This window comes from Silene latifolia, chromosome 1 (assembly GCF_048544455.1).
Source record: "Silene latifolia isolate original U9 population chromosome 1, ASM4854445v1, whole genome shotgun sequence".
Lineage (NCBI taxonomy): Eukaryota > Viridiplantae > Streptophyta > Magnoliopsida > Caryophyllales > Caryophyllaceae > Silene > Silene latifolia.
In genome coordinates this window covers 52758464-52782476 of record NC_133526.1, presented here as the reverse complement: position 1 = coordinate 52782476, position 24013 = coordinate 52758464, and the positions used below count along the sequence as shown (strand labels likewise).

Genomic DNA, 24013 nt, shown 5'->3' with positions numbered 1-24013 from the left:
ATTACTATTCTCTACTAACCCAAATATAAAGAATATTAAATATTACAATTGTTTCTAACAATTTACAACACTTTCTAACAAAAATATATCTAAATCCCATCTTCAGCTTCATCTGTCTTGGGAATGTTCGGTCTCCACAAATCTGATAAATCTGACGTTTTAAAATTTGTAAAAGTTTTATAAGAAAAATAACAAACGTCAGGTGGGTAGATTAACTTCTTTAAACAATTAAAACGTAACAATCATCATCAGCATGCATAACATAACCATATATCAATACCTTTAACACATAAATTTTTCGAGAAACAAATCAGTTTTTCATTGCCGTATTATATATTTTAGTAACATTTTATCACGATATATCGGCCAATTACCGTACGCTTTCCGATTATATGACCAATAACCGAAACTTGTACAATAATCATATACCGCCAATCACACCGATACCAGGGGGCTTACATTATTACGTACCCCTGTTTACCGTGGTGACATAAGCACGTTTAAAACAAAATTCGTCCACTCATCTCCAGGGTCGAATAATGCCGGTGCGTGGGGTTGACAGACCCGCACCACGGACTAAACACCACCCGGCTATTATCCCGGCCCTAAGCCTAACCAAATATAGACCTTAGGGAACCCGGATGCGATCCACCTAACACGTACGAGACTGATCAGGTCCCCACCTAAAGCATGGCCACACTCCCGCCTACTCTCGAGTCTAAGGATAGGTCTACCAAAGACCGCACAGACGGCTTTATACGGTTAAGCTAATTGCTATCCTTCCATGTCATTACGTACACAATATTAACGACATGTTTTCCCGCTCAATGAGCTTTCGAATTCAATCCTAAAAATGCCCAATAAAACATGAAATATTTCGGAATTCATTCTTAAAACGTTGTGTTAACTCCAAATTTCCTAAATTTCTTTCCTGGATAAAGTCTTGTTGAAACCACATAACACGTGTTCAAACAATAATAATAGTTTCCTTATTGGGTATGTCCCTATTTATAAGTCGGGATTCAGCTGTCGAACCTGGTTAATAATGCAAGCGAATAACTATATCATTAGACCAAGTTTAATCAATTCAACTAAGGGACAGTCTTAGACCCTTGGTAGTTAAATTATTGTAAGAATCGTTTTCTAATTCAATTTTTATTAGGCTTGTTTTATACCATTGACTTTATTAACAAAATAATCCAAGTTGAGAAAATTTGATCAAAAGTGGCAAATGACTTGTTTTATAAGTCTGTTTTGGTACTACTTTTATATTAGACTGGAATGAGATAACAAGATTAAAGATTTCAGTTTTTAATTAAGAAATTAATTGAGAAAATATGATCAACCTTTGAAAATTTGACTCTAAAATCTCATTTGAATGAAATGCTAGGCTACGAATTAATTAAATTTGAAATGACAGTACTCTTTTAAACAATTTGTTCAAAGTGACAACAAATGACTCATACAATAAATCCATTCTGATTTCAACACTCATCACATTTGTCAACTTAACTCGGACTAGCGATATCGTGAGTCGGGCCTAAACGATTGCCAAGGTTCTAAAATTCTAATTCAATCATAGAAATAAACTAAGTCCTTAAATTATTACATTTTTGGGGGTATCTAAAATTAAGTCTCGCAAATAATAAATAAATTACATTTCTGCTTGAACAAATAAATAATGAATTGAAAATTTAAATTATAAGACCACGAAATGAACATAGAATAGCAATGTCAAAGAAAAAAAATATACCACTACATTATCAATTAAATTGAGCCAAACTTTGTAACAATCAAAACCCACTTTTTCCAAAACTACTCGACCAACTTCATTCATAGCCAAAACATAACTTTTCAAATTCTTAATTCATGAATAAACTTAGATGATAAATTTTCTATAACATAAAACTAAATACATGCAATCAACAAAATAAATATCATGAACAATCAATTAAGAAAATCGGCATGCAATTTCATATAATAAAAGACTCATTTATAAAAATGAATTTGTCAAATTTACCCACATGCAACAATAGAGAATGGAAGAAAAATAATTAAATTAAATGTTAATTTACCCACCCTTAGAAAGGGATTTCGATATTCTTGATCAACTCCGGTCTCGAGTCGGTTCCGTCGAATCAAAATCCGAACCGCAATCCGAACCGTGGAGGAAATTCGGGTCGTGGGCGCTCTGGTTTTAGCAGGGGAGGCGGTCGTGGTGGCTCTCGTCCTCGTGAAGATGGCAGCAGCAACAGTCGTAGCGATGAGAACAGAGCCGAGAGTAGTAATGCTGTTCATACACAAACTGCCACTCCTGCAACGGTTCCTGGCACATCGGAGCCGCCTAAATCTGTGGTCAGAGTGTATGGTACGCCTACTCATACTCAATCTGGTAAGTGGTTAATTGATACGGGGTGCTCTCACCATGTCACTGGAAATTTATCACTGTTATGCGATATTCGCACTATACCCAGTCGGATTGTAGGGTTGCCTGATGGTTCGACAATCTCCGCATCACAAGCAGGGCGTGTGATTTTGACCTCGTCCATTTCTCTTAACCCTGTTCTTTACGTTCCTAAATTACATTGTAATTTAATTTCCGCCTCTCAATTAAGTGATGCGTTAAATTGCGAGTTTATAACAAATGCAACTTTGTGCACTATACAGGACCGGGATACGAGGCTGACGATTGGCACAGGTGAAAGGCTAGATGGACTATACTACCTACGTCAAGAGCGGCAGGACGTTGTGAGCTCCGTGGCAGTAGATTCTTATTTTCATTTATGGCATAATCGGTTGGGTCATCCGTCTGAACAAGTTGTTAAATTACTTCCTTTTTTTCGTTCTAGTAAACACTCTTTGTCACAACCATGTGAGGTTTGTCATCGGGCTAAGCATACTCGTACTAGTTTTCCGTTAAGCAATAATAAAAGTTCGTGTCTGTTTGAACTGATTCATTGTGACTTGTGGGGGCCGTATGACACCCCTTCGTCGTCTGGTGCCCGGTATTTTCTAACGTTGGTGGATGATTGTTCACGGGGTGTGTGGATATATCTATTAAATACAAAAACAGAAGTCTATGAAAAATTTATGCTATTTATCGCCATGATTAAACGCCAATTTTCCGCTGAAATTAAAATTGTTAGGAGCGATAATGGCACCGAATTCAATCTGCTCAAACCGTATTTTCAGAGCAATGGCATTTTATTTCAGTCATCTTGTGTCGGGACGCCTCAACAAAACGGGAGAGTTGAGCGCAAACATCAGCATATACTTAACGTCGCCCGCGCATTACGGTTTCAAGCCGGTCTTCCTATCGAGTTTTGGGGTGAATGTGCATTAGCTGCTGCTTATTTAATCAATAGGACTCCTTCCCGACTATTGGATGGTCTGACACCGTACGAGCTTATTTACCATACCCCGCCTAATTTTCAAAGCTTACGAGTTTTTGGGTCTCTATGCTATGCCCATAACCAACGTTCGAAAGGAGATAAATTTGCAAGTAGAACTCGTAAATGTGTTCATATGGGATATCCGGCTGGTCAAAAGGGTTGGTATTTGTATGATCTTGAGCGTCAGGACTTCTTTGTATCTCGGGATGTTAAATTCTATGAAGAGCATTTTCCGTTTCTAAATGTCTCGAACCCCGACCAGTCCTCGTTGGCAGGTGGTTCCTCGCCCAATGGGTCTGAAAGTGAGTATGTTATTGAGTGGGATGAGCCTCCCACTGATTCGGCAGGCCCCAATACGAGTGATGCTGCAACTGGTTCGTCCCCTACCTCGGATACGGTGCCCGAGACCACGGCCATGGATGCCTCAGCTGACCCTGTTCCTTCTTCGTCTGAAACAGAGGAGGCGGGTCCTACAGCTGCTCCTGAAATTTTGGGTCGCGGTCACCGTCCCAAATTCTTGTCTAAAAATCTCCGTGATTATGTGATTGATCTTCCAGGTGTGGGTAGTAGTCCATCAAGCGCTTCCACCAACACTGTGTCCGCGTCATCCTCAGGTACGTTGTATCCCCTAGCTAATTACCTTACCTGTAATAAATTTTCGCCACCATATCGTACTTACTTGGCAGCCTTAAATACTCATACGGAACCTCGGAATTTCAAAGAAGCTGTCAAAAGTGCGGATTGGCGTACAGCTATGGAAGCGGAAATTAAAGCTCTGGTTGATAACGGTACGTGGACCATGGAACGCCTTCCTCCGGGAAAGAAAGCTCTTGGTAGTAAATGGTTATATAAAATTAAGTATAAGTCGGACTCCACGATTGAGCGTTTGAAGGCCCGTCTTGTTGTGTTTGGAAACCATCAGACAGAGGGGGTGGATTATGATGAGACGTTTGCTCCCGTTGCCAAAATGACCACAGTCCGAACCTTTATCGCTGTAGCTGCCGCAAAGAATTGGTATCTCCACCAAATGGACGTACATAACGCCTTCCTTCATGGTGATTTGGAAGAAGAAGTATATATGCGTTTGCCTCCGGGGTTTCAATCTCCTACACCCGGCCTGGTATGTCGCCTGCGAAAGTCGCTGTACGGACTCAAGCAAGCACCCCGGTGTTGGTTTGCTAAACTTGGGCTTGCTCTGAAACGGTATGGTTTTCTACAGAGTTATTATGATTATTCAATATTTACCTATGCTTATGGTGCGGTCCGTATCAATGTATTAATATACGTTGATGATTTAATTCTCTCCGGCAATGATTTGCAAGCACTCTCTGATTTTAAGGAATATCTGAATTCATGTTTCCACATGAAAGACTTGGGTGAGTTGAAGTATTTCCTAGGCATCGAAGTTGCTCGAAATTCAGATGGTATATTTTTGTGCCAACGTAAGTACACTCTTGACATAATCTCGGAAGTAGGACTACTTGGCTGTAAACCGTCACCTACCCCGCTGGAACAACATCATAAGCTCGAATGTTCAACAAGTGAGCTACTTGATGATCCTGGCTCATATAGACGACTAGTTGGTCGGTTGGTTTATCTTGCGGTTACACGACCTGAGCTCTCCTATGCGGTGCATATTCTTTCTCGATTTATGAGTGCGCCAAAACAGGATCATTGGAATGCTGCTTTGCGCACCGTTCGCTACTTGAAAGGCACACCCGGTCAAGGCATCCTTTTAAGTGCTCGTACTCCTTTGATGCTCACCGGGTGGTGTGACTCCGACTGGGGCGGTTGTTCCGATACTCGTCGTTCACTCTCGGGTTGGCTTGTATATCTAGGCTCCTCGCCTATCTCATGGAAGACAAAGAAACAACCCACTGTATCGCTTTCCTCGGCCGAAGCAGAGTATCGTGCCCTTGCGTCCATCACCTGTGAAATAAAATGGCTAAAAGGTCTCTTGGAATGTTTGGGCGTGCCTCATCCTTCCGCTGTACCGATTTCAAGTGATAGTAAATCCGCCTTGCATATTGCTCAAAATCCCGTATTTCACGAACGTACAAAACATATTGAGATCGATTGTCACTTCGTTCGTGATGCAATGCAAGATGGTCTTATTACCCCGTCTCATGTCTCTACGTTTGTGCAACTTGCGGACATTCTTACTAAATCTCTTGGCGTTTCTCAGTTTGTTAAATTAGTTGGCAAGTTGGGCATTTTGAATCCTTATGCTCCGACTTGAGGGGGGGTAATAGAGTATTATACCGTATTCGTTTTGTAGGCCTTGAGCCCGTATCGAGTTGTATTGTTATATGTTGGGCTTAGGTTAATCCCAACCCTAATTACCGATGTACTATAAATACATTACGAAACGAATGGAAGAGGCAGATCATTATACCGTAAATACTTTAGCAGGGTCTCCTCCTTCTCGGCAGATGACAACACAACAACTACCCTAAAAATTTCCAATTACACCACCATTATAATACCTTGAATAATCTTGTTTTATACAAGTATAATTTGAATTTCAAATTGATTTTAATACAAGATTTAATCAAACTTTTGACATGCATGTGAGTTGAATGAAAAAATAAAAATTTTAATAAATTGATTGATAATATGCATGAAGGTTTAGTACTATAATCATATACTAAATTTAAAAATCTGAATTTTGAATCAAAGAATAGTAATAATACCTTTAATCAATTGAGAATGATGAAAACTAAAATTTGGATGGAGAAAGGAGATCAATAAGACTTGAAATTTGAAGCTTACAAATCTCGTTTTAACGAGATTACTTGTTAGAAGCTTGTTTTCTTTTTGGTTTGAAATAAAAGATGAAAGGCTTTATTTTCTCCCGACAATAAATAAGAGAGTGGGTGAGAGTTGTTTTAATTAGAGTAGGGTGAATTATGGGCAAGTAATAAAACATATTAGCATCCCCCTTATACTAAAAGAATAAGAGTTCTCCAAAATTATACCGCCTAAATGAATTTGGCTATAATTGGGCTTTTATTATATCATATTTGTAATTGGGCTTTTAATATATCATATCTGTTATTGGGTTTTCATTACATTATATTTACATCTGTAATTCTGTATTATACTGAACTTTCCCTTTTCGACCGATTAATACAAAATATTAATTATAGTAAATTTATAATTAAATTTCAAATTGAGTTAAATATCCCTTTTATTATTTTTTTTCCTTTAATGTTTCTATCTAAAATACCGCGCATTTGCGCGGAATCTATACTAGTTAGTAGTAAATAAATGAGGATTATATCATGGGTTATAAAGAGATAGTATAAAATATAAAAGAGAGGTGGGAAGTAGGACGTGGAAGTTGGTTAAAAAAAAAAAGAAAATAAAGTGGATATGTTGAGTCTCATAAGGAATGGACACGCAAGACGGCCCAATTTGGGTCAAATACAGAATTTGTAGATCGTCTTATAACTGACTCGTTTTTCGTAAATTTTGAAACCGAAAATAATTAAATAGAAATTTTAAACCATAACAATTTTCATAATACTAATGGTGTAACTGAACAGACGAGACTCAACCAATATAACAAGCTAGGTTCAGTCAGATGTCGGTAATAACCATCATCTCTACATAATAAAATATAACGATGATAACGTATTAGTAATGTGAAATATATATCTTTAATATTCGAAAACGACGGAGAGTCACAATGTTAAACGAGTTTTAAGCCATAGAAAATTTAAATAGTTGATTAAGATAAATCAGGAGATAATAATAATATGAATTAGGTTAGTAAAAGACGTATTTAGGAAGTTACATATTATCTATTATTAAAAAGAAAAGAAAATTATTATCGAGAATGCGAAAATGTAGAAAATTAAAAATGTGAAATTTTGTCATCTTGCGAAAGAGGGTCTAGTAGTTTTAAAATCGCAACGAAATATAACGTAAAATAAGAAGAATTTTTAAAAGATTGATAAAAATACGGGGTGTTACAGTCATTTTGGTCAATGTTACCTTTGGATTGGTATGGAGAGAATATGTTATTTTTCTTGCTTTATACTACCTTTGTTTTCTCTTTTTTTGGTTAAAAACTACCTCTGCTGAAAATATGGCGAGATTTAGCTGATTTAGCGACATTAATCTATCTCACATGACTTTGTTAACGTCAAACAATAATGACCAACTGCGTCCAACCCACAATTTAACTTCACATAAGCAAAATTTATGTTTTGACATTTCAATAATAACTACGAACATCTACTAAAGTTAACTGTATGTACATTACGACTTCCCAAAATTGCGCCTAAGCAAGATTAAAACATAGAAGAGTCAAGGGAGATAGGTTTAAGCCGACAAACTGGCCAAATTTGTCTAAATTCTTAGCGTAGGTAGTTAGTGACCAAGAATAAAGAAAATAAAGGTAGTAGAAAACAAACAAAAATAATAATACTAAGGTAGTCTTTTTACAAATAATCCTAAATATAAGGTAGTTTTTTACAAAAAAAAAATCATTTAAATATATACAAGTCGGGCTGAATATATGTCAGGCCAGGTTAGACTCAGATTATAAGCTAAAGAAAAGTTTGTTTACCTCTTTAAATGAGATTGGCCCACCCGGATGATACTTCCCCCGTTTCAATCAATTATTTGTCGACCCTCACAAATGGGGTGTTTGGTAAACGGCGGATTGGTAAATTTTCAGCATATTCAACTCGTTTAACATTTAGACTCACCAATCTACTATTTTGAGTGTTTGGTAAATGACATATTTAAAGAGTAGATTAGAGCTCAATCTACTGTTTTCCAATATGCTGCTCCACCCAGCATATTCACAATTTCACATTAGTAGATTGTGAAATATGAATCTGTCAACCATTTAGATACAACAATCTATTAACCAAAATCTGTTAATTACCAAACACTTCTACTAAATCTGTCATTTACAATCTACTTGACCAATCTGTTTCTGCTAATATTAATCTGTTGAGTACCAAACAGGGCCAAAGAGTAATATGATAAACAATTAGTTTTAGAACTAGTTGAGATCCCGTGCTAAAGCACGACATTTGTAAGGGTTAAATTAATTGAGCTTGTAAAAATTAAAAAAATTTACATAAATGAGTTGTAGTTATAATAGCATGTTGTAATGTACTAATTATAATGTTAGTAAAATTTTTTTTAAAAAAAAAAAAGTTTACTATTCAAAGGACTTTTAGATTAAGTTATTTTAGTGTGAACCTATTTTTATTATTAAAAATAATAATAGTTGACTATGTTGGAATAACATAATCTAATATAGGGTCAGTACTCTGTTATTATAAAGCGCATATTGACCTTATAACGGAAACATATATAAACAGTATACGACACATCTAGAAGGACGGTTTACAAACAATTAAAAATACTATTTACCCTTATATTCTTTTTCTTTTATTTTCAATAAGAAAAATTAGAATTATTGATTCTTACTCCTTATCGTTTATTAAGAACATGCCATATTAACACGGATTAGTTAACTTAAAAAAAAATAAAAATAAAAGACAATTAATTTTAGAAAAATAAAAGCAAATAAAATTGAAACCTTAAACTCCAACCACCAACTTAAAAAAGAACAAATTAGTATACTACAGGTATATAAAGCGTGAATAATGGCAATATTAAGTTTATTTTTAGTTGGCATTTGATTTGATTGTAATATTTTATTCTGATTGTAATATTTTATTCGGTGGATGCAACCTTTAGTCAATAAATTAAAAGTCATAATTTTAATGTGGGCCCACCATATTTGTCAATCAATTGAGCAGGTAAATTGTGAGCAACCCTTATTCTTTTAGTTTAGTGGGGATGAAATACTCACTCTTGAACCTGTAATTGTACTCTTCTGTTTAAATATGGCGGGACCCGTGTTTAAAATTTACAGTGACAAAAGTTGTACTTAATAAGTTTGATAACAATATAACGTTCTAAAAGTAATTATTGCAATTTCCTAATACCAGATAATTGGAATTACTTTTAAGCTATTACTAGTATTGGTGCCCGGCTTCGCCCGGACTATCTCTACTTATCATTAATTTTTTTTTCATTAAATAAAATTACTTAAAGTTGCATAACTCATAAATTTATCATTAATATATTTTTCTATGACATATCCTAAAATAACGATGAAATAAATTTTTAGATAAATTCACTACTTCCGCTATTTATATTTTACTCTTATTAATGAAACAATAGTAATAGCATTTCACTACTTGCCCGTAGTCATTGTGTTACTTTCACTACTCCCGCCGTAATTATTGTTACTGTCACTACTGCCGCATTAATATTGATAATTTCACTACTCCCGCCGTAATTATTGTTACTTTCTCTATTGCCGCATTAATATTGATTATTTCACTACTCCCGTTGTTTCTACCACTTTCACTAATCTCGCTGATAATATTGTTACTTTTACTATTCAAATGAGTGATTACTATCATATAACTATATCTAATGTTACTACAATTCTTTTATTTACTGACGAAATTACTTTTACTACTTAGGCATTCAATTTTAAGAGGATTATATATTTATATAAATATATTACATATATGCATTAAATCAAATCGAAGAAATTATGCAATATTATATATTATGGAATCTAACTTGAATTATTTATAACCTACTTATATTATATTTTTGTATTGTATGTTAAATAATTAACATCTCTATACATCTAATAAACTATAAAGTTTAATAAAAATTGCACAGATTTTAAATTTAATATATAATTTTATGGTGATAATAATTAATACCATAAGTGTGCATGTTTATACTAATTTATTATTTTATTTTAAGAAAATTGACCATCTTCTAGTATCAATATAAATATTTAGGAAAATTACCAAACATCTTCTTTCTTTTAGTCTTCTTGAAATTGACCATCTTAATTAATTATTTTGTTTCAAGGAAATTGATTGTCTTAATTAATTATTTTATTTTAAGAAAATTGACCATGTTTTAGTCTCTTACAAATGTTTAGGAAAATTACCAAGCTTCTATATGATTTAATTTTAACCCAAACTATATAATATTTGCATTGAGATCCCTTAATTGGGTTTAAAACTATATAGTATAATTAATTTGTATAACTTTATTTAATTACATTGAAGTCCCTTGATTTCTGAAATTAATATATAGTATTGATTGATGCCTCCCAGAAGATTATAGATTCATTTCAAGTATTTAACAGTCTGGGTGTGTGGTTATAAGAGAAAAAATAACGCTATTTGCATTGGGGTACTAGTGTACTACGGAGTACAATACTACTTACTAGAAAGTCTAGAATACTAGGTATGTTCAAGAAAATGATTAATACCTAATAATGAATAAGCTATCAAGAAGCTGGAATAGCTCAGTTGGTTAGAGCGTGTGGCTGTTAACCACAAGGTCGGAGGTTCAAGCCCTCCTTCTAGCGTTTTCCAATTTAACACTATTTTTTTTTTTCTTTTGGGGGGAGTGGGGGACGTTATAGCATGGGTTTGGGAGATGATTCCAATTTTACAGTAATTTTTTTGTGGGGGATGTTATAGCATGAGTTTGGGAGATGGTTCAGTTGTGTTATCAGCTACTCACTGAAAAGAAAACTGGATTGGCTACAAAAGCGTGGTCTACTTTTTTAGTACCTTGAAAAGGGGTTAGGGCTCATAGAAGAGTTTACGAGCTACACAAATCCTGATATTGCGAGGCTTAAAGTTAGGTCAGCTAGGATAATGTCCTCAGCATTCAGCATTCAGCATTCAGCAATCATTACAGATTTTAGATTGTTAAGGAGTTCAGGTACTTTTCATATTAATACAAACCAAACTATGAAGTACTCTGTATTACATTCTTTAACTTTTGTTCCTTACGGAGCCATAAATTCATAAAACTATGAATACAAGAAATAAGATAAAGATATCCAACTATTCACTAGGTTTTCTCTTCTTCCCAAGAATGGAAGGTATTTCAAAACGAGAGCCTCCCATTCGCCACTTCTTGAAGGCTAACATAGAGGATTGAGCTGCTTCACACACTGAAACAGGCCAAACAGCATTGAAAATAAAAATTAGTAAGCAAATGATTTACATAACTTTAAATAAGTGTTAGAAGAGATAATCTCATATGTAAGACTAACCCAAATTTTTGTGTATTACTGATTTAAATACATGCTTAATGGGTTGGTCTTACATTTACGACCTCTATTATAAATTTATGTTTAACTTGAAAGTGATCAGATTGTTCTTAGGGGATGCAGGGGAAAACTCACAGTGAGTTTCTTCTTTAGTAAGCAGAGTTAGGGGCTTTGACGAGGCAGTGAAAGATGCAGTGTGGGCTTTGCTGAGTACTTCCTTATACCTGTTTGTAAATGCATACAAAAGGAAGGATCCAATCGTTCTGTCACCGATCCTAGGGAAGGTACAAATCAGATTAGTGACAGGCCAATTTACCTGCTAACAATTTCATATTACTCGTGACATATAATAAACAGAAACCAACCTGAAATACTAATACTAACTTGATGACAGAGTGATAGTACAGTCAGCCTCAGAATCATATTGCGGCATGACATATAAATGTCATGCTATGTTACTCTTGACACGGTTACAAAATTACATTCTTACAGTCACAGGTGTTGGTCTGGGTACATATCGTCCTAATCTCTGACTTGCCATGAATCAAATTTCGTGAAGCGGGAACTCTGTACAGAATTGAGGCTGAAGGTGCAGGTAATTTTTCTAAAAACATACAATCAATAAATAGACAAAATTTTGTAAATCGACAGATCCAGGATCAGCCTGGATTTCCCTGTGCCAATACAGATCCGGAAACAGGTATGGCCATAGCTAAGTCATAGGTGTTTGTAAGGCCGTAAGGGTCCATATATATATATAATGCGTCCCTGTCCCTTACATTGTTGGGAAGCCATTTGCAGCATTCATCTGTGTACTACCAATTACGATGTACAAAAGTAGGACATTGCAATCAAATGCTACAACATAGTCCTCAAAAGCATGAAACACCAATCAACATGATTCTCTAGTTTAGTCACTTCAAGAGAAGGAGCTGCTTCACAAGGCAATTGAGTTACGGGACAAAAAAATAATAATAGAACCTTTATGGCCATAGCGAAGTAAACAAGCCATATGCTCACGCAAGCCAAATTTAGAAGCTTACACAGGTGCTATCTTGCATCCTAATTCGTAAAAGTATTGGCACCGGTTTCGTAAATCGACAGATCCAGGATCAGCCTGGATTTCCTTCCTTGTCCTGGATTAAGAAACAGTCAACATAAGCATAAAGAGCAATCTATCACACAAAGCCCACCACAACAACACAGCCTTATCCCAAAATGATTTTAGGCGGCTAACCACTGAAAATAAAAATATTAACAAGGAACCTTTTTATCAGGAAAAAAAGGGAAAGTTCATATATATAAGGAGCAAAGTATTGATGGAGCTTTGAAGGACGTACGTTTGATTGAAGCAATGTGGAACACTCATAATTACAGTTTGTCTAGTATGTAATTCATGAGCGAGCCAGAAGGGCAGCTCTACTTTTGCTCCTTGTTCAACCTGAAAATTTAACCAGAAAAGAATATCGGATATGAACATATCCATATCTTAGATCTAGCTTCTTCACGCCCATCTCCTCCAACCCCTTGGTCTGGCCTTCCATTTTGTTTTCGTTCTAGTTTTAGCCTGGAAGAAAACTTACATTGTTTGTCTCTGAACTCGGATCAAGGGGTCCCACCCCAGTTGCTGCTTTCTGAAAGACTGCTGGAATGAGCTGTAAGCAGACCCAATGGAAAGAGAGAATTAGCATTCAGAATTGGAAGAAAATAACAGCATGAAGAAGAAGAAAAAGAGCTGATTACTAACCTCCTCTTCCGCAAGGATATCATCTAAGTCATAGTAATTTGCCATAGACAGGCTCTTTCTGATAGTCGCAACCTTTATTTTTAGAAAAAAAGCAAAGCAAAAATCACACTATTTAACTGGGGTGGTGATTGCTCTCAAATATCACCTGTCTCCGCAAGCTAGAACTAACGAATCATTCACTGCAGAAAAATGAGCAATCCATAGTCAACATCTATGACACAGGAAACAACAGACATGTTTATCATCCTAAATTTTTTGTTCTTCGGCCCAAATGGAAGTTTTCAGCAAAGAGAAACTAAAAATCGAAAATAAGATATTCAAAACAACCAAATCAAATTAAAACCATTGTAAAGATATAACAAATAGCATGATCAGCAAGTTCAACACACCCCTGTGGCCTCGTCCTGTCCGATATAAATCAAATTAAAATCATCAAGGATTTCTTCTTGCACCACTCCTTAAGGGTGTGTTTGGATTGGGGTATTTGGAGGGAAAAGAAAGGGAGGGAGAGTAGGAGATTTAAAATCTCTTGTTTGGATAGCAAATGAGGGTGGAGAGAAATGGAGGGGAAGAGATTTGAAGGGATTCAATTTCCCTCCTCCAAGCCTAATCAAAATCTCTCCACAATAGGCAAGATTTGGAGGGAAATTGTATCCAAACACTCACACCCCATTCCCCCTCCCCTCCCCTCCCCTCCCCTCCCCTTCTCTTCTCTCCCTTTCCCTCCTTCCCCCTCCCCTCCCTTTCCCTCCACTTTTGCTATCCAAACACACCCTAAGGGTATATTTAGATTGAGAGATTTGGAGGGAAAAAAATAGGGAGGGAGAGTATGGGATTTAAAATCCCTTGTTTGGATAGCAAATGAGGGTGAAGGGAAATGGAGGGGGAGAGATTTGGAGGGATCCAAATTCCCTCCTCCAAGCCTAATCAAAATCTCTCCACAATAGGCAAGATTTGGAGGGAAATTGTATCCAAACACCCACACTCCATTAAACCTCCCTTTCCCTTCCCTCCTTCCCCCTTCCCCCCTTTCCCTCCACTTTTGCTATCCAAACACACCCTAAAGGTACACTCACATTTCTCCATTTTTATCGGAAATCCCTCCGTCCTTATCAACAAATGCCCGGTGTAACTACTTATATGCTACGATTACATACATTAAAACCCAGGGGCGGATCCAGGATTTGAGTAAAGGGGTGGCACATTAAGAAAAAAAATTGCGGACAACATTTGTACATTAAATTCTTATATTGTCAATACATAGTAATATAAGTATCCTAAGATAAGTATCCTAAGTTCAATACAATAGAGGCGTAGAAATTACACAGAAACCTTCCTCGTAACAGAATAGGTCCTTATTTTTCTGATTAAACAAGGCTAACAAAGGTAGATGCCAACCACATAAGTATCATAAGTTCTAAGTTAAAGATGGTACACGGTCGCAAATGACACTCATCTTCATCCAACTCACAATCTTAATGGCAACTATATGTAGTAATTTATAAGTTGCAAGAGCTTGGCGCACTGGACTAATGAATTCATAACTTGAATAGAACTCAAAATACAAACCAGCTTTCATTCCTCATGTCACTTAGATCGCGCAAACTAATTCCCCTGAAAAAGCCGTTGGTCGATTAAGAATAACATCATCCTAAGAAAACTTGATATGATCACAGACGAGTAAATTTGATCGAGGCTGCATCAAATCTCTGAAAATTATTCAACATAACCTCACAGCACTAGGCTGCTACTCTAAACTGATGATCACAAACGAGTAAATTTGATCGAGTAAATTTGAACGTTTGCACGAATTAGTAGGTGGTCGCTATAACTTTCTATGTATTCTTTTTCATCATCAATCATTCAATATACAAACAAACAATATTAAAATCGAAATTAATTGATAAGTGAGACTAGTGAGTGATTGAGAAATGGGATAATTAACCAACTAATCAATCTAAACTAACACAAATTTACAATTACACAAATAGATAAATAAATTAACAAATTAATAAGAACAAATTTGGGATCTAGGTTTTGGGGAACAAATTAATTGAATTAATCAAACTAATAACAGTAGTAAGAAAAAATTAATCAAACTAATAAGAACAAATTAATCGAATTAATCAAACAATCAAGTACTCGAGTAAGCGGCAGACGATAGATGGAGTGGTGGGCCGTGGAGTGTGGACGGCCGGAGGTAAGAAGGAGGCCGGCGGTAAGTCGACGGCAGGTGGTGGTTGAGTTTGGGATCTAGGTTTTGTTTTGTTTTATTTTGTGGACAATGTTTGTATCGTTTGTCTTTGAGTTTGTCGCGTCTTTCTTTTTCTTTTCCAGATTTTCAAGTTTTTTTTTTTTTTTCTTCCCTCACTTTCCCCCCTCCATCCGCCCCTGTTAAAACCCGATTAATTCCACGTAAAATCTAAATATAAAACCGTACAATATAGCGACAAAGTAATCTATTAATTTACTTGTTCAACTTGATTGGATGAAACAAACAGCAAAACACAAAGAGCGCAATCGACTCGATACAGAAAGAGAAAGCTACAAAAGAAGCAAGAGAGGATGTTATACAGAAAATGAAGCATTACCAATCAAAAGAAGCAAGATCCGCGGTGAATTTGATGGATAACTGAGTATAGAAGATGACGATGAAATTTGGGAAACTAGGGTTTGGATTAAGGTGAAAGAGGGGTGAGGAAATGGAGGGAAATTTAGAAATTCAAAATTAAGGAATCCATGATTGGCGATTTGGCGGGTTTGTAGTTGTTTACGAGATCTGCTTTAGCGGTTAAACTACAACATAGAAGTACCCGGGAATTCATGATTGATGGCTCATGACATGAATCATGATTAATGGCTCTTTAATACCCTTTTTATTTTGGCAAATTCTTGTTTGTGACGGAGGTATCCGTCACAAGCTTGTGACGGATACCGTTTCCTCTCACAAAATACCCATTTAGGAGTGAGTGGGAAGCACATGGAGGGTGCCCCACCTTGTCCCCTCTCTCCCTTTTGTGAGAGGTCACAAGCTTGTGACGGGAATAGCCCGTCACAAGCAAGACTTGCTGTTTTATTTTACGGCAAGTCTACCTTAAAGACGAGTTATTTTCGTGTTACGGATTAAGACGGGCATATACAGAACAATTTTAGCCTTAATATTAACTATATCATTTTATCGTTAAATGGTCACATTTTATTATAAAAATACATATATGATATGTCTTAAACTTAACACGAAATGGGCTGTCTTAAATGAGAATTTATGTTCTACCAGACTTGGTTGTCTACTTAGAAGTCATCATGGTTCCTAGTAGAGGCAGATCCTCGAATCAAAAGTACGTTGGACTAGGCCGAAGTCGGTGGTTGTTTGGGCCAAATCTTGCATATTGGGCCAGGAAAGGTAGTTGGGCCAAAAAGATAAAATAGAGAGGGTCCACAGGCGTTTGAGCTTAGCACGAAGAGGAGGATCACAGATCATGGGTCGTGGGTAGCTGATCACGGGCAACAGGGTGAAGGCCCACTACGAGAACCACGACTACTTCGAGAAGCAATTAAGTTAAACCCTACTAGGGTTTAGCCCTATATAAGACGGAAGAAGGAGGAAGGGGCATTCATTCACAATCACATAGCAACCCTAACACTAGCAATATTGTCATATCGTGAATAAACTAAATATATATTTACCAAACGTAATTCATTTTCGCAGTACGTTTTTTTTTTTTTTGGATAAACAAGAGAACAATTGTATTAATTTTTGAGTAAAGATTACAACTTGGGTAAGAGGAAAATAAATTTAGGGTTCTATAAAATATTTAGAAAGGAAAATAATCTAACTAGTCTAATTGATTGTCTAATTCTAAGGTGATGTGTATTCTAATGTGTGTAGTAGTCTAATTATACTAGTTTTACACTACTACTAATACAAACTAAATATTAAGAATAATAATATTATTAAACTAATAATAATAATAATAATAACTAATCTATATCTATCTATATTATTAAAGGAAGCTTTTTTCGAGTGATTACAGAGAGTCCAACGTTTGCAAACTACCTCCAAAGTATAAAATATAAAATATAAAATAACAATATTGACTATCCTATAAGATCTTACATACTACACATTACACATTGATAGCAATGTCAGAAGGATTCTATGGGAGCATGTATTCTAGCTCTACTACTCCACGTTTTTATATCAAGATAATTAATTATAAAACTCCTTAATGAGGATTTTTTACTTTTGATAGGACTCAAATTATTAGCATAGAATATTCGATGAATTCTATACCAACATAAAGACTATCTAACTTTGTGATGATTATAATATATTGCCAATGTAGAATTTCAGTCCAAATAAAATTTATCCCTAAAATTGTATAAATATATTGATTATTTTGCCATTTAAGTTGCATGTTATTATGTTAATTCGTTGTTTTTGACATTGCTTTATTTTACTTTTTACTTTGTTTTGTGTTTTGTTCTCTTAGCATTTAGGGAATCGTTATGTCTGTATGGTCCATGGCATAGTTTAATCATCCACACTTAGTTACACCATGTTTTATAATTTTGTTGGCTTTGATTTGTTTTTATGTTTTTTTAATGAGCCATATTTATTATGTATGTAGGTATGTAATCACCGTTACGAAAGAGCAAAATTGCAAACTCAAGTGACAATGTCCACGAAAGAATCTATTTAGATCGTCTCCTAATCGCGAATTGAGAGAAAATACTAAGGCAAGGTAAACAATAATTAAACTTTTGAGGTCGAGTTTCGTTTAGTTCTTACTTATTACCCTTTTTATATTGGTGAAATAAAACTGTTCAGTCAAATGATCTTTTTGTTAATCCTTAGAACGAATATACGAATGAGATTATCCAATGACGATATATGCAATGTATAATTGATAGCATCATAAACAATGTAGTTACCCGAATTTTGAAAGGCGAAGCTATTGGATCAATGCACAAAATCAAATAGATCATTCTGGACGGATAATAAAGGTAAATTAACTTATAGAGGTAGTTTTTCACAAGTCATTCATGGAATTTACACACTATATGAAATTATTCTCATAAATAATGGTGACAACTGATCAAGAAAGTATGGGTGGTCTTTTTCTTTCGAGCCATTGTGATGATTCAATTTTTTATATGCGACTTTTGAGTAATTTCATACCTCGGAAGATATGTGCGTGGCTGCGTGCTTTAGTGCATGCTTACAGGTTTAGCATTGAAATAAGTCTCCTTAACTAATCAACTATGATTAAATAATGCTAAAGTTTACGTAAAGATGAACTTTTTTTCAAGTGAGAAGAGAGAATTTAAATTTTACAAAATCCTTTCGAATGATGTTAAAAAGTATGGAGTAGAAGCTAAGTTTAATGAACCAATCTTTATTCAATATTAGAGACTTTATTTTTTCAAACTCTTGGTAATGCAAGAAACACACTGAGGATTACTACTTACTACATACGTGAGATATTTCTTGAATTCCTATCTACCTACAAATGTATTGCAGTATTGTATTAACGAACACGTGAAATGTCCAACTTACATGAAATTGTTTAAATTAATATGAATAAAATGATAATACGCTTACCCGCATATGAGTTTGAAATAAGTCAAGAATTATACCGTCTAGAATTCAATGAAGAATCGAAGTATGAAATAGTTGTATATATGCATCCTTACTTTTCTTTTTACTCCTGTATTGACAATGTTTTTATATTTTGTCTCCCTCAAAAGCGGTGTATTATTAATTGTACACGTAGTTGTGGTTGATACGTTTTATATCGTTGATTAACGAAATTTCATTAAATATAATTAGTGTAAGTTTCATTATGCATGCTTCAATTTGTTTAAGTAGTAGTTTAAGATGCTATCATTGGTCATAAATAAATAAATCGCAGAAAAAACTATCCGTTTATAACATGTGAGTATGTTATAGATGAGTTAAAAGCAATCTGGAGATATTAGAGTTTCAATGAGATTAAGACACCGCAATTAAAGCGAATTTTCCAAGATCAAATTACTATGAAATAAATAATGAAATTTAAATAAAGGCAATTAAGAAAATATATTGTCATAGATAATAATTTTTAGTTGATGAGTGAGATCAAAGAAGTAAAATAGGAGTATGCATTACAGCAAGTTGATTTACATTTCCATTAACCTTCAGAGTAATATCATAACCGATAGGATTATAGGTTTATAGCTCACTTCACCTTATTTCAGTTTAGTTCAGCTCACTCCAGCTCAATTCAGTTCAGCTTAGTTTATCTCAGGTTTATTCATCTCATCAAGTTAATTTAAATTCAGTTCAGCTCATTTCAGTTCAATTCAATTCAATTCAATTCAACTCAAAAGAACAAGGCCTTAGTCATTGGTATAATTGCTCAGGACAACAGTGCTATCAAGAGTAGAACACCACACGACATATAGTTTAGATCATACTACAAAACATACTCCGTATTCAATTGCTACATTTTACCCCGATAGAACATTACAAATAGGCCCGTGCATCGCACGGGCATTAAATCTAGTTCTATATATAAAAGAGAGTTTTTTCGAGTGATTCTAGAGCGTCCACATCATTAAAAATTAATTTAGGAAAGTTTCATAAATAATATTTTTCACATAAAAAATAAAGTGGAGAATCTTTTAATTATCATAATATCTATATTTCCTATTTTATATTCATGAAAAGTTTCTAATTTTTATATAAAAACTTTGTCATTTCATTTGGCAAAAAAATGTCGTTATAAAAATTATGAAGATAATATAATTAGATTCGTGATAAAAAATGCTTTCATTAGAGTATAGATTTCATATGATTTAAACATATTAAAGATGTTGTACTTCTTAATATGTTATATGTCTCACATTGAAAAACAATCTTAATGTGGTGATTATAATACGTATAAATTATAGAATTGTCCCACATCGAAAGATTAACATAAGGTGGGTGATCCTATGATTATAAATAAGAGTCATCGTTGGAACCTATATACCAACCAAAAACCTTTTGAGTCTCTTAAATATATTGTTTTGGAGAGCTCTTAAGAGTTTATATCATTATCTTCACAGTATGATATATATATATATATATATATATATATATATATATATATATATATATATATATATATATATATATATATATATATATATATATATATATATATATATATATATATATATATATATATATATATTCTATATTATGTATTATATTCAAGTGATGTTTATAATTTTTATATAAAAACTTATACATCTCATTTTGTCAAAAATGTATTATAAAAAAATTATGAAAATTGTATTATACTTGATTGATTCTTGGTAAAATGTATTCTTGGTAAAAGAAATGCTAACATTAGAATATAGTATCATATTATTTGCATATATTTTTAATTATGATAAAAAATTAAAAACAAACGTGCGAATATTAATAAATAGTACTTTCTCCATTCAAGACCAAATACAACATTTTCATTTACACACTGCCAAGACACAAATTACAACGTAAATATCTTTAAGTTTACATTATAAAAAATTCAAAAATTTGATATTTTCATTGTACTTTATAGGTGAATCAAATAAGATCTTACATGACCATATTTTGTCTAACATATTGCAAGGAATAGTAAAGACTAGTTTGGATGCCCGTGCGTTGCAACGGGGTAATTAACTTAGCAAAAAAAATGGTTATAAGGTTTTAATATTTACATCTTATGTCTAATCATTTATTTAGATATGATTAAAAGTCAAAAACATCTTATTTAAGAGACGCAAAGGATGTTAGGGTGATAACTAAGTTCCAAGAATGCCTCATATTTATAATCATACGACCACTATATCTTATGTTAATCTTTCGATATGGGACAATTCTATTATTTTTATATAATCCTACATTATTTCAATGTGGGACATATAACAACATACTAAGAAGTACACAATTTTATATATGTATAAATTATATGAAATCTACACGCTAATGATATCATTTTTACCACGAATCAAATTGTGTTATTTTCATAATTTTCTTAACGATATTTTTGTCAAATGAAATGTAAAATTTTTTTATATAAAAATTAGAAACATCACTTGAATATAATATAGGAAATAAATATTATAATAATTAAAAGATTCTCCGTTTATTTTTTACATCAAAAAATATTATTTATGATACTTTCCTAAATTAATTTTTAACATCACCCACCTTATGATAATTTTCTGATGTGGGACAATTCAACTATTTATATGTAGTGTATTTACCACACCTACGTTATTTTTCCATGTGGGATAAATAACACACGAAAAAGTACACCATCTTTTTTGCACCTATTTCGATATCCAACCCGATTTAATAATGAAAAAACATTATACTATCTATTTATATTCGTACGTTTTCTTTCCATTTTTTGTCATAACTAAAATATGTACAAATGATATGATTTAAATTACATTTTTTTCCCTAACACGACTTTTAAGGTGTAATTGAGGGAGCAATAAAACTTATAAACAAATGCAATTTTTTTTTTTCCTGGTGCGATTTTGATTAATGGTTAAAAATTATGATGTGTTTTAGTTACTCTGTAATGACTAATGAGGCATAATAATTACCTATATTTTAAAGTTAAAAAGATTTAATTCTACTATTTATCAAAGTAAAAAGGCTCATTATTGATTTTTTGTGGATTCAAGATCTTTTTATGCAACACTTGATTGTATTATAATTCATAAATTTTCTATTTTAGTGCAGAGATTATCATTATAGCACATTAATAACCAATTTATGTATATTTAGCACCCAATTTATTTTTTAATTATGATTTTGTTTTAAATAAAGTTACTATACTATCGATTGTCTTAAAATAAATATTATAATATAACTAATATAATAATATATAATCGCTTTTATAAATATCTACGTGATTAATATCTGTATAGTATCGTTGTAACTAAGATTTGCCGCTAATACAAACTCTTATAAGAACTCTCTAAGATAATTTTTAAGCGATTCAAAAGATTTTGGGTTCATACCCCAAGTTTCAAATATGACTCATATTTATAATCATGTGATACCCCACCTCATGATAATCTTCTAATGTGGGCAATTCAACTATTTATATGTAGTATATTTACCATATCTACATTATTTTTCAATTTAGGATAAACATTATACTTAGAAATACACTATCTTTTTCGCACCTAATTCGACATCTAACCCAGTTTAATAATAATAAGAAAATACTATACTATTTATTAATATTCGTATAGTACATTTTTTAACTTCCTATTGTAATTAAAATATGTGCAAATAATATGATACTATATTCTAATGCTAGCATTTATTTAACACGAATCTAATTATATAATTTTTCAAAAAAAATTATGTTACTTTAATTTGTTAAATGAGATGTATAAGTTTTTATACAAAAATTATAAACATCACTTGGACATAATATAAAAAAAATATATATATCATATCGTGGAGATAATGATATACTCCTTCCATTCAACTCCACAAGGCTATTATCTCTTTTGCATACTATTCACAAGCGGACATTCAACTTCAATTTTCTCTCGATATATAAGTGAAAATATATTCATATGAGATCTTATTTGATTCGTCTTTAAGAGTACATTAAAAATATCTAACTTTTATAATTTTTGCAAATACGTAACTAAAGATATTTGCCGAGTAAAAGCCGCGTTGGCAAACGTGATAAAACATAATGGTCTTATGGAGTTGAATGGAGGGAGTAAACTCTTAAGAGCTCTCCAAGACAATGCTTAAGATACTCAGAAGGTTTTGGGTTGGTATTTAGGTTCTAAGGATTTCTTCTATTTATAATCATATGATGTAACACCCCCATACTCCAAGTGCCTTACCAGGACCACTCAGGTATAAGGATACTACCATCTCGGTTGCCCGAGGTACTGAATATCATAAGACAATAAAGAAACGTACTTTTAAAGTAATTATAGATTAAGTGATTACATGTTCAAACCAAAACTAATAAAAGGAATTACAAGGTTCTCATACGGTCTGACTAAAACTATCAAAGCCACTAGACTTCGTCGACACAGCGGAAGACTTCTAAGCGCCACGTGATGACTCATCCCGGCCTATCCCATACGCGTCATATCACACCGCTCAATAATCGCTCACCACCCCGAATGGATCACCACGTTTTTAAAACATTTAAACGGGGTCGTACTAATCACACAATTCAATACATATATCAACAATAAGATAAACAGACAATTTGAACTGTCACACACACACACACACCACCAACTCCCATCGTCTCAATATCGATCGTCCACTTTGGACCACCGCCTGCGATGTGGGGACCGCAGCCGTTCCCACCTAAGCCCCGCTCATCGTACGAGCGATAACCCTGTCCCATTAATGTGCACATCCCCTTTCGTGGCGGGTTCCACGAAGGGCGAAACTAGGGCGTGAGATCACTCCCGCAAGTGACCCCACTCAGCCGAGAACGCATCTCGAGAACCATCAACAAACACAACCATAATCACAATCACAATCACAATCATCATATCAAACAACTAACTACAGCACATCACCAATATCCCATTATGGGACTAATACTGAGTAGGAAATCCTACCTGGAAAGCACAACACGCAGACGGTATCTACAAATTTGTATCAAAACGGCTCCTCTACGAATTCTCCTCCTATCATACAGCACATAAAGACTACACATC

General features: G+C 33.9%; 1 protein-coding gene and 1 non-coding gene across 3 annotated transcripts; one reads left to right on the top strand and one right to left on the bottom strand.

Annotated features, from left to right (window-relative positions):
* Positions 1-10756: 10756 nt before the first annotated feature.
* Positions 10757-10830, top strand: TRNAN-GUU (transfer RNA asparagine (anticodon GUU)). Its single transcript has one exon. It is a non-coding gene; the product is annotated as a tRNA-Asn (tRNA).
* Positions 10831-11111: 281 nt separating this feature from the next.
* On the bottom strand, positions 11112-16122 carry LOC141605486 (DNA replication complex GINS protein PSF3-like). 2 transcript variants are annotated; one of them, XM_074424283.1, is made up of 7 exons: positions 15865-16122; positions 13274-13452; positions 13110-13181; positions 12867-12967; positions 12570-12662; positions 11662-11801; positions 11112-11427 (listed from the first exon to the last, which is right to left on the bottom strand). In XM_074424283.1, exons 2-7 carry the CDS (start codon positions 13316-13318, stop codon positions 11318-11320), a joined length of 561 nt encoding a protein of 186 aa, XP_074280384.1. In that variant the 5' UTR covers positions 13319-13452; positions 15865-16122; the 3' UTR covers positions 11112-11317. The 2 variants fall into 2 exon arrangements, with proteins under 2 accessions (XP_074280384.1, XP_074280393.1); XM_074424292.1 differs by lacking the exon at positions 15865-16122 and adding an exon at positions 15416-15601.
* Positions 16123-24013: the final 7891 nt, after the last annotated feature.

Bases quoted from the DNA above. Each gene is read 5' to 3' on its own strand.
- LOC141605486 (XM_074424283.1), bottom strand. From the start codon at position 13,318: ATGGCAAATTACTATGACTTAGATGATATCCTTGCGGAAGAGGAG. The intron at 12,968-13,109 runs GTAAGTTTTCTT...TTAAATTTTCAG, and splicing joins CGAGTTCAGAGACAAACAAT to GTTGAACAAGGAGCAAAAGT. The intron at 12,663-12,866 runs GTACGTCCTTCA...TTCTTAATCCAG, and splicing joins CCACATTGCTTCAATCAAAC to GACAAGGAAGGAAATCCAGG.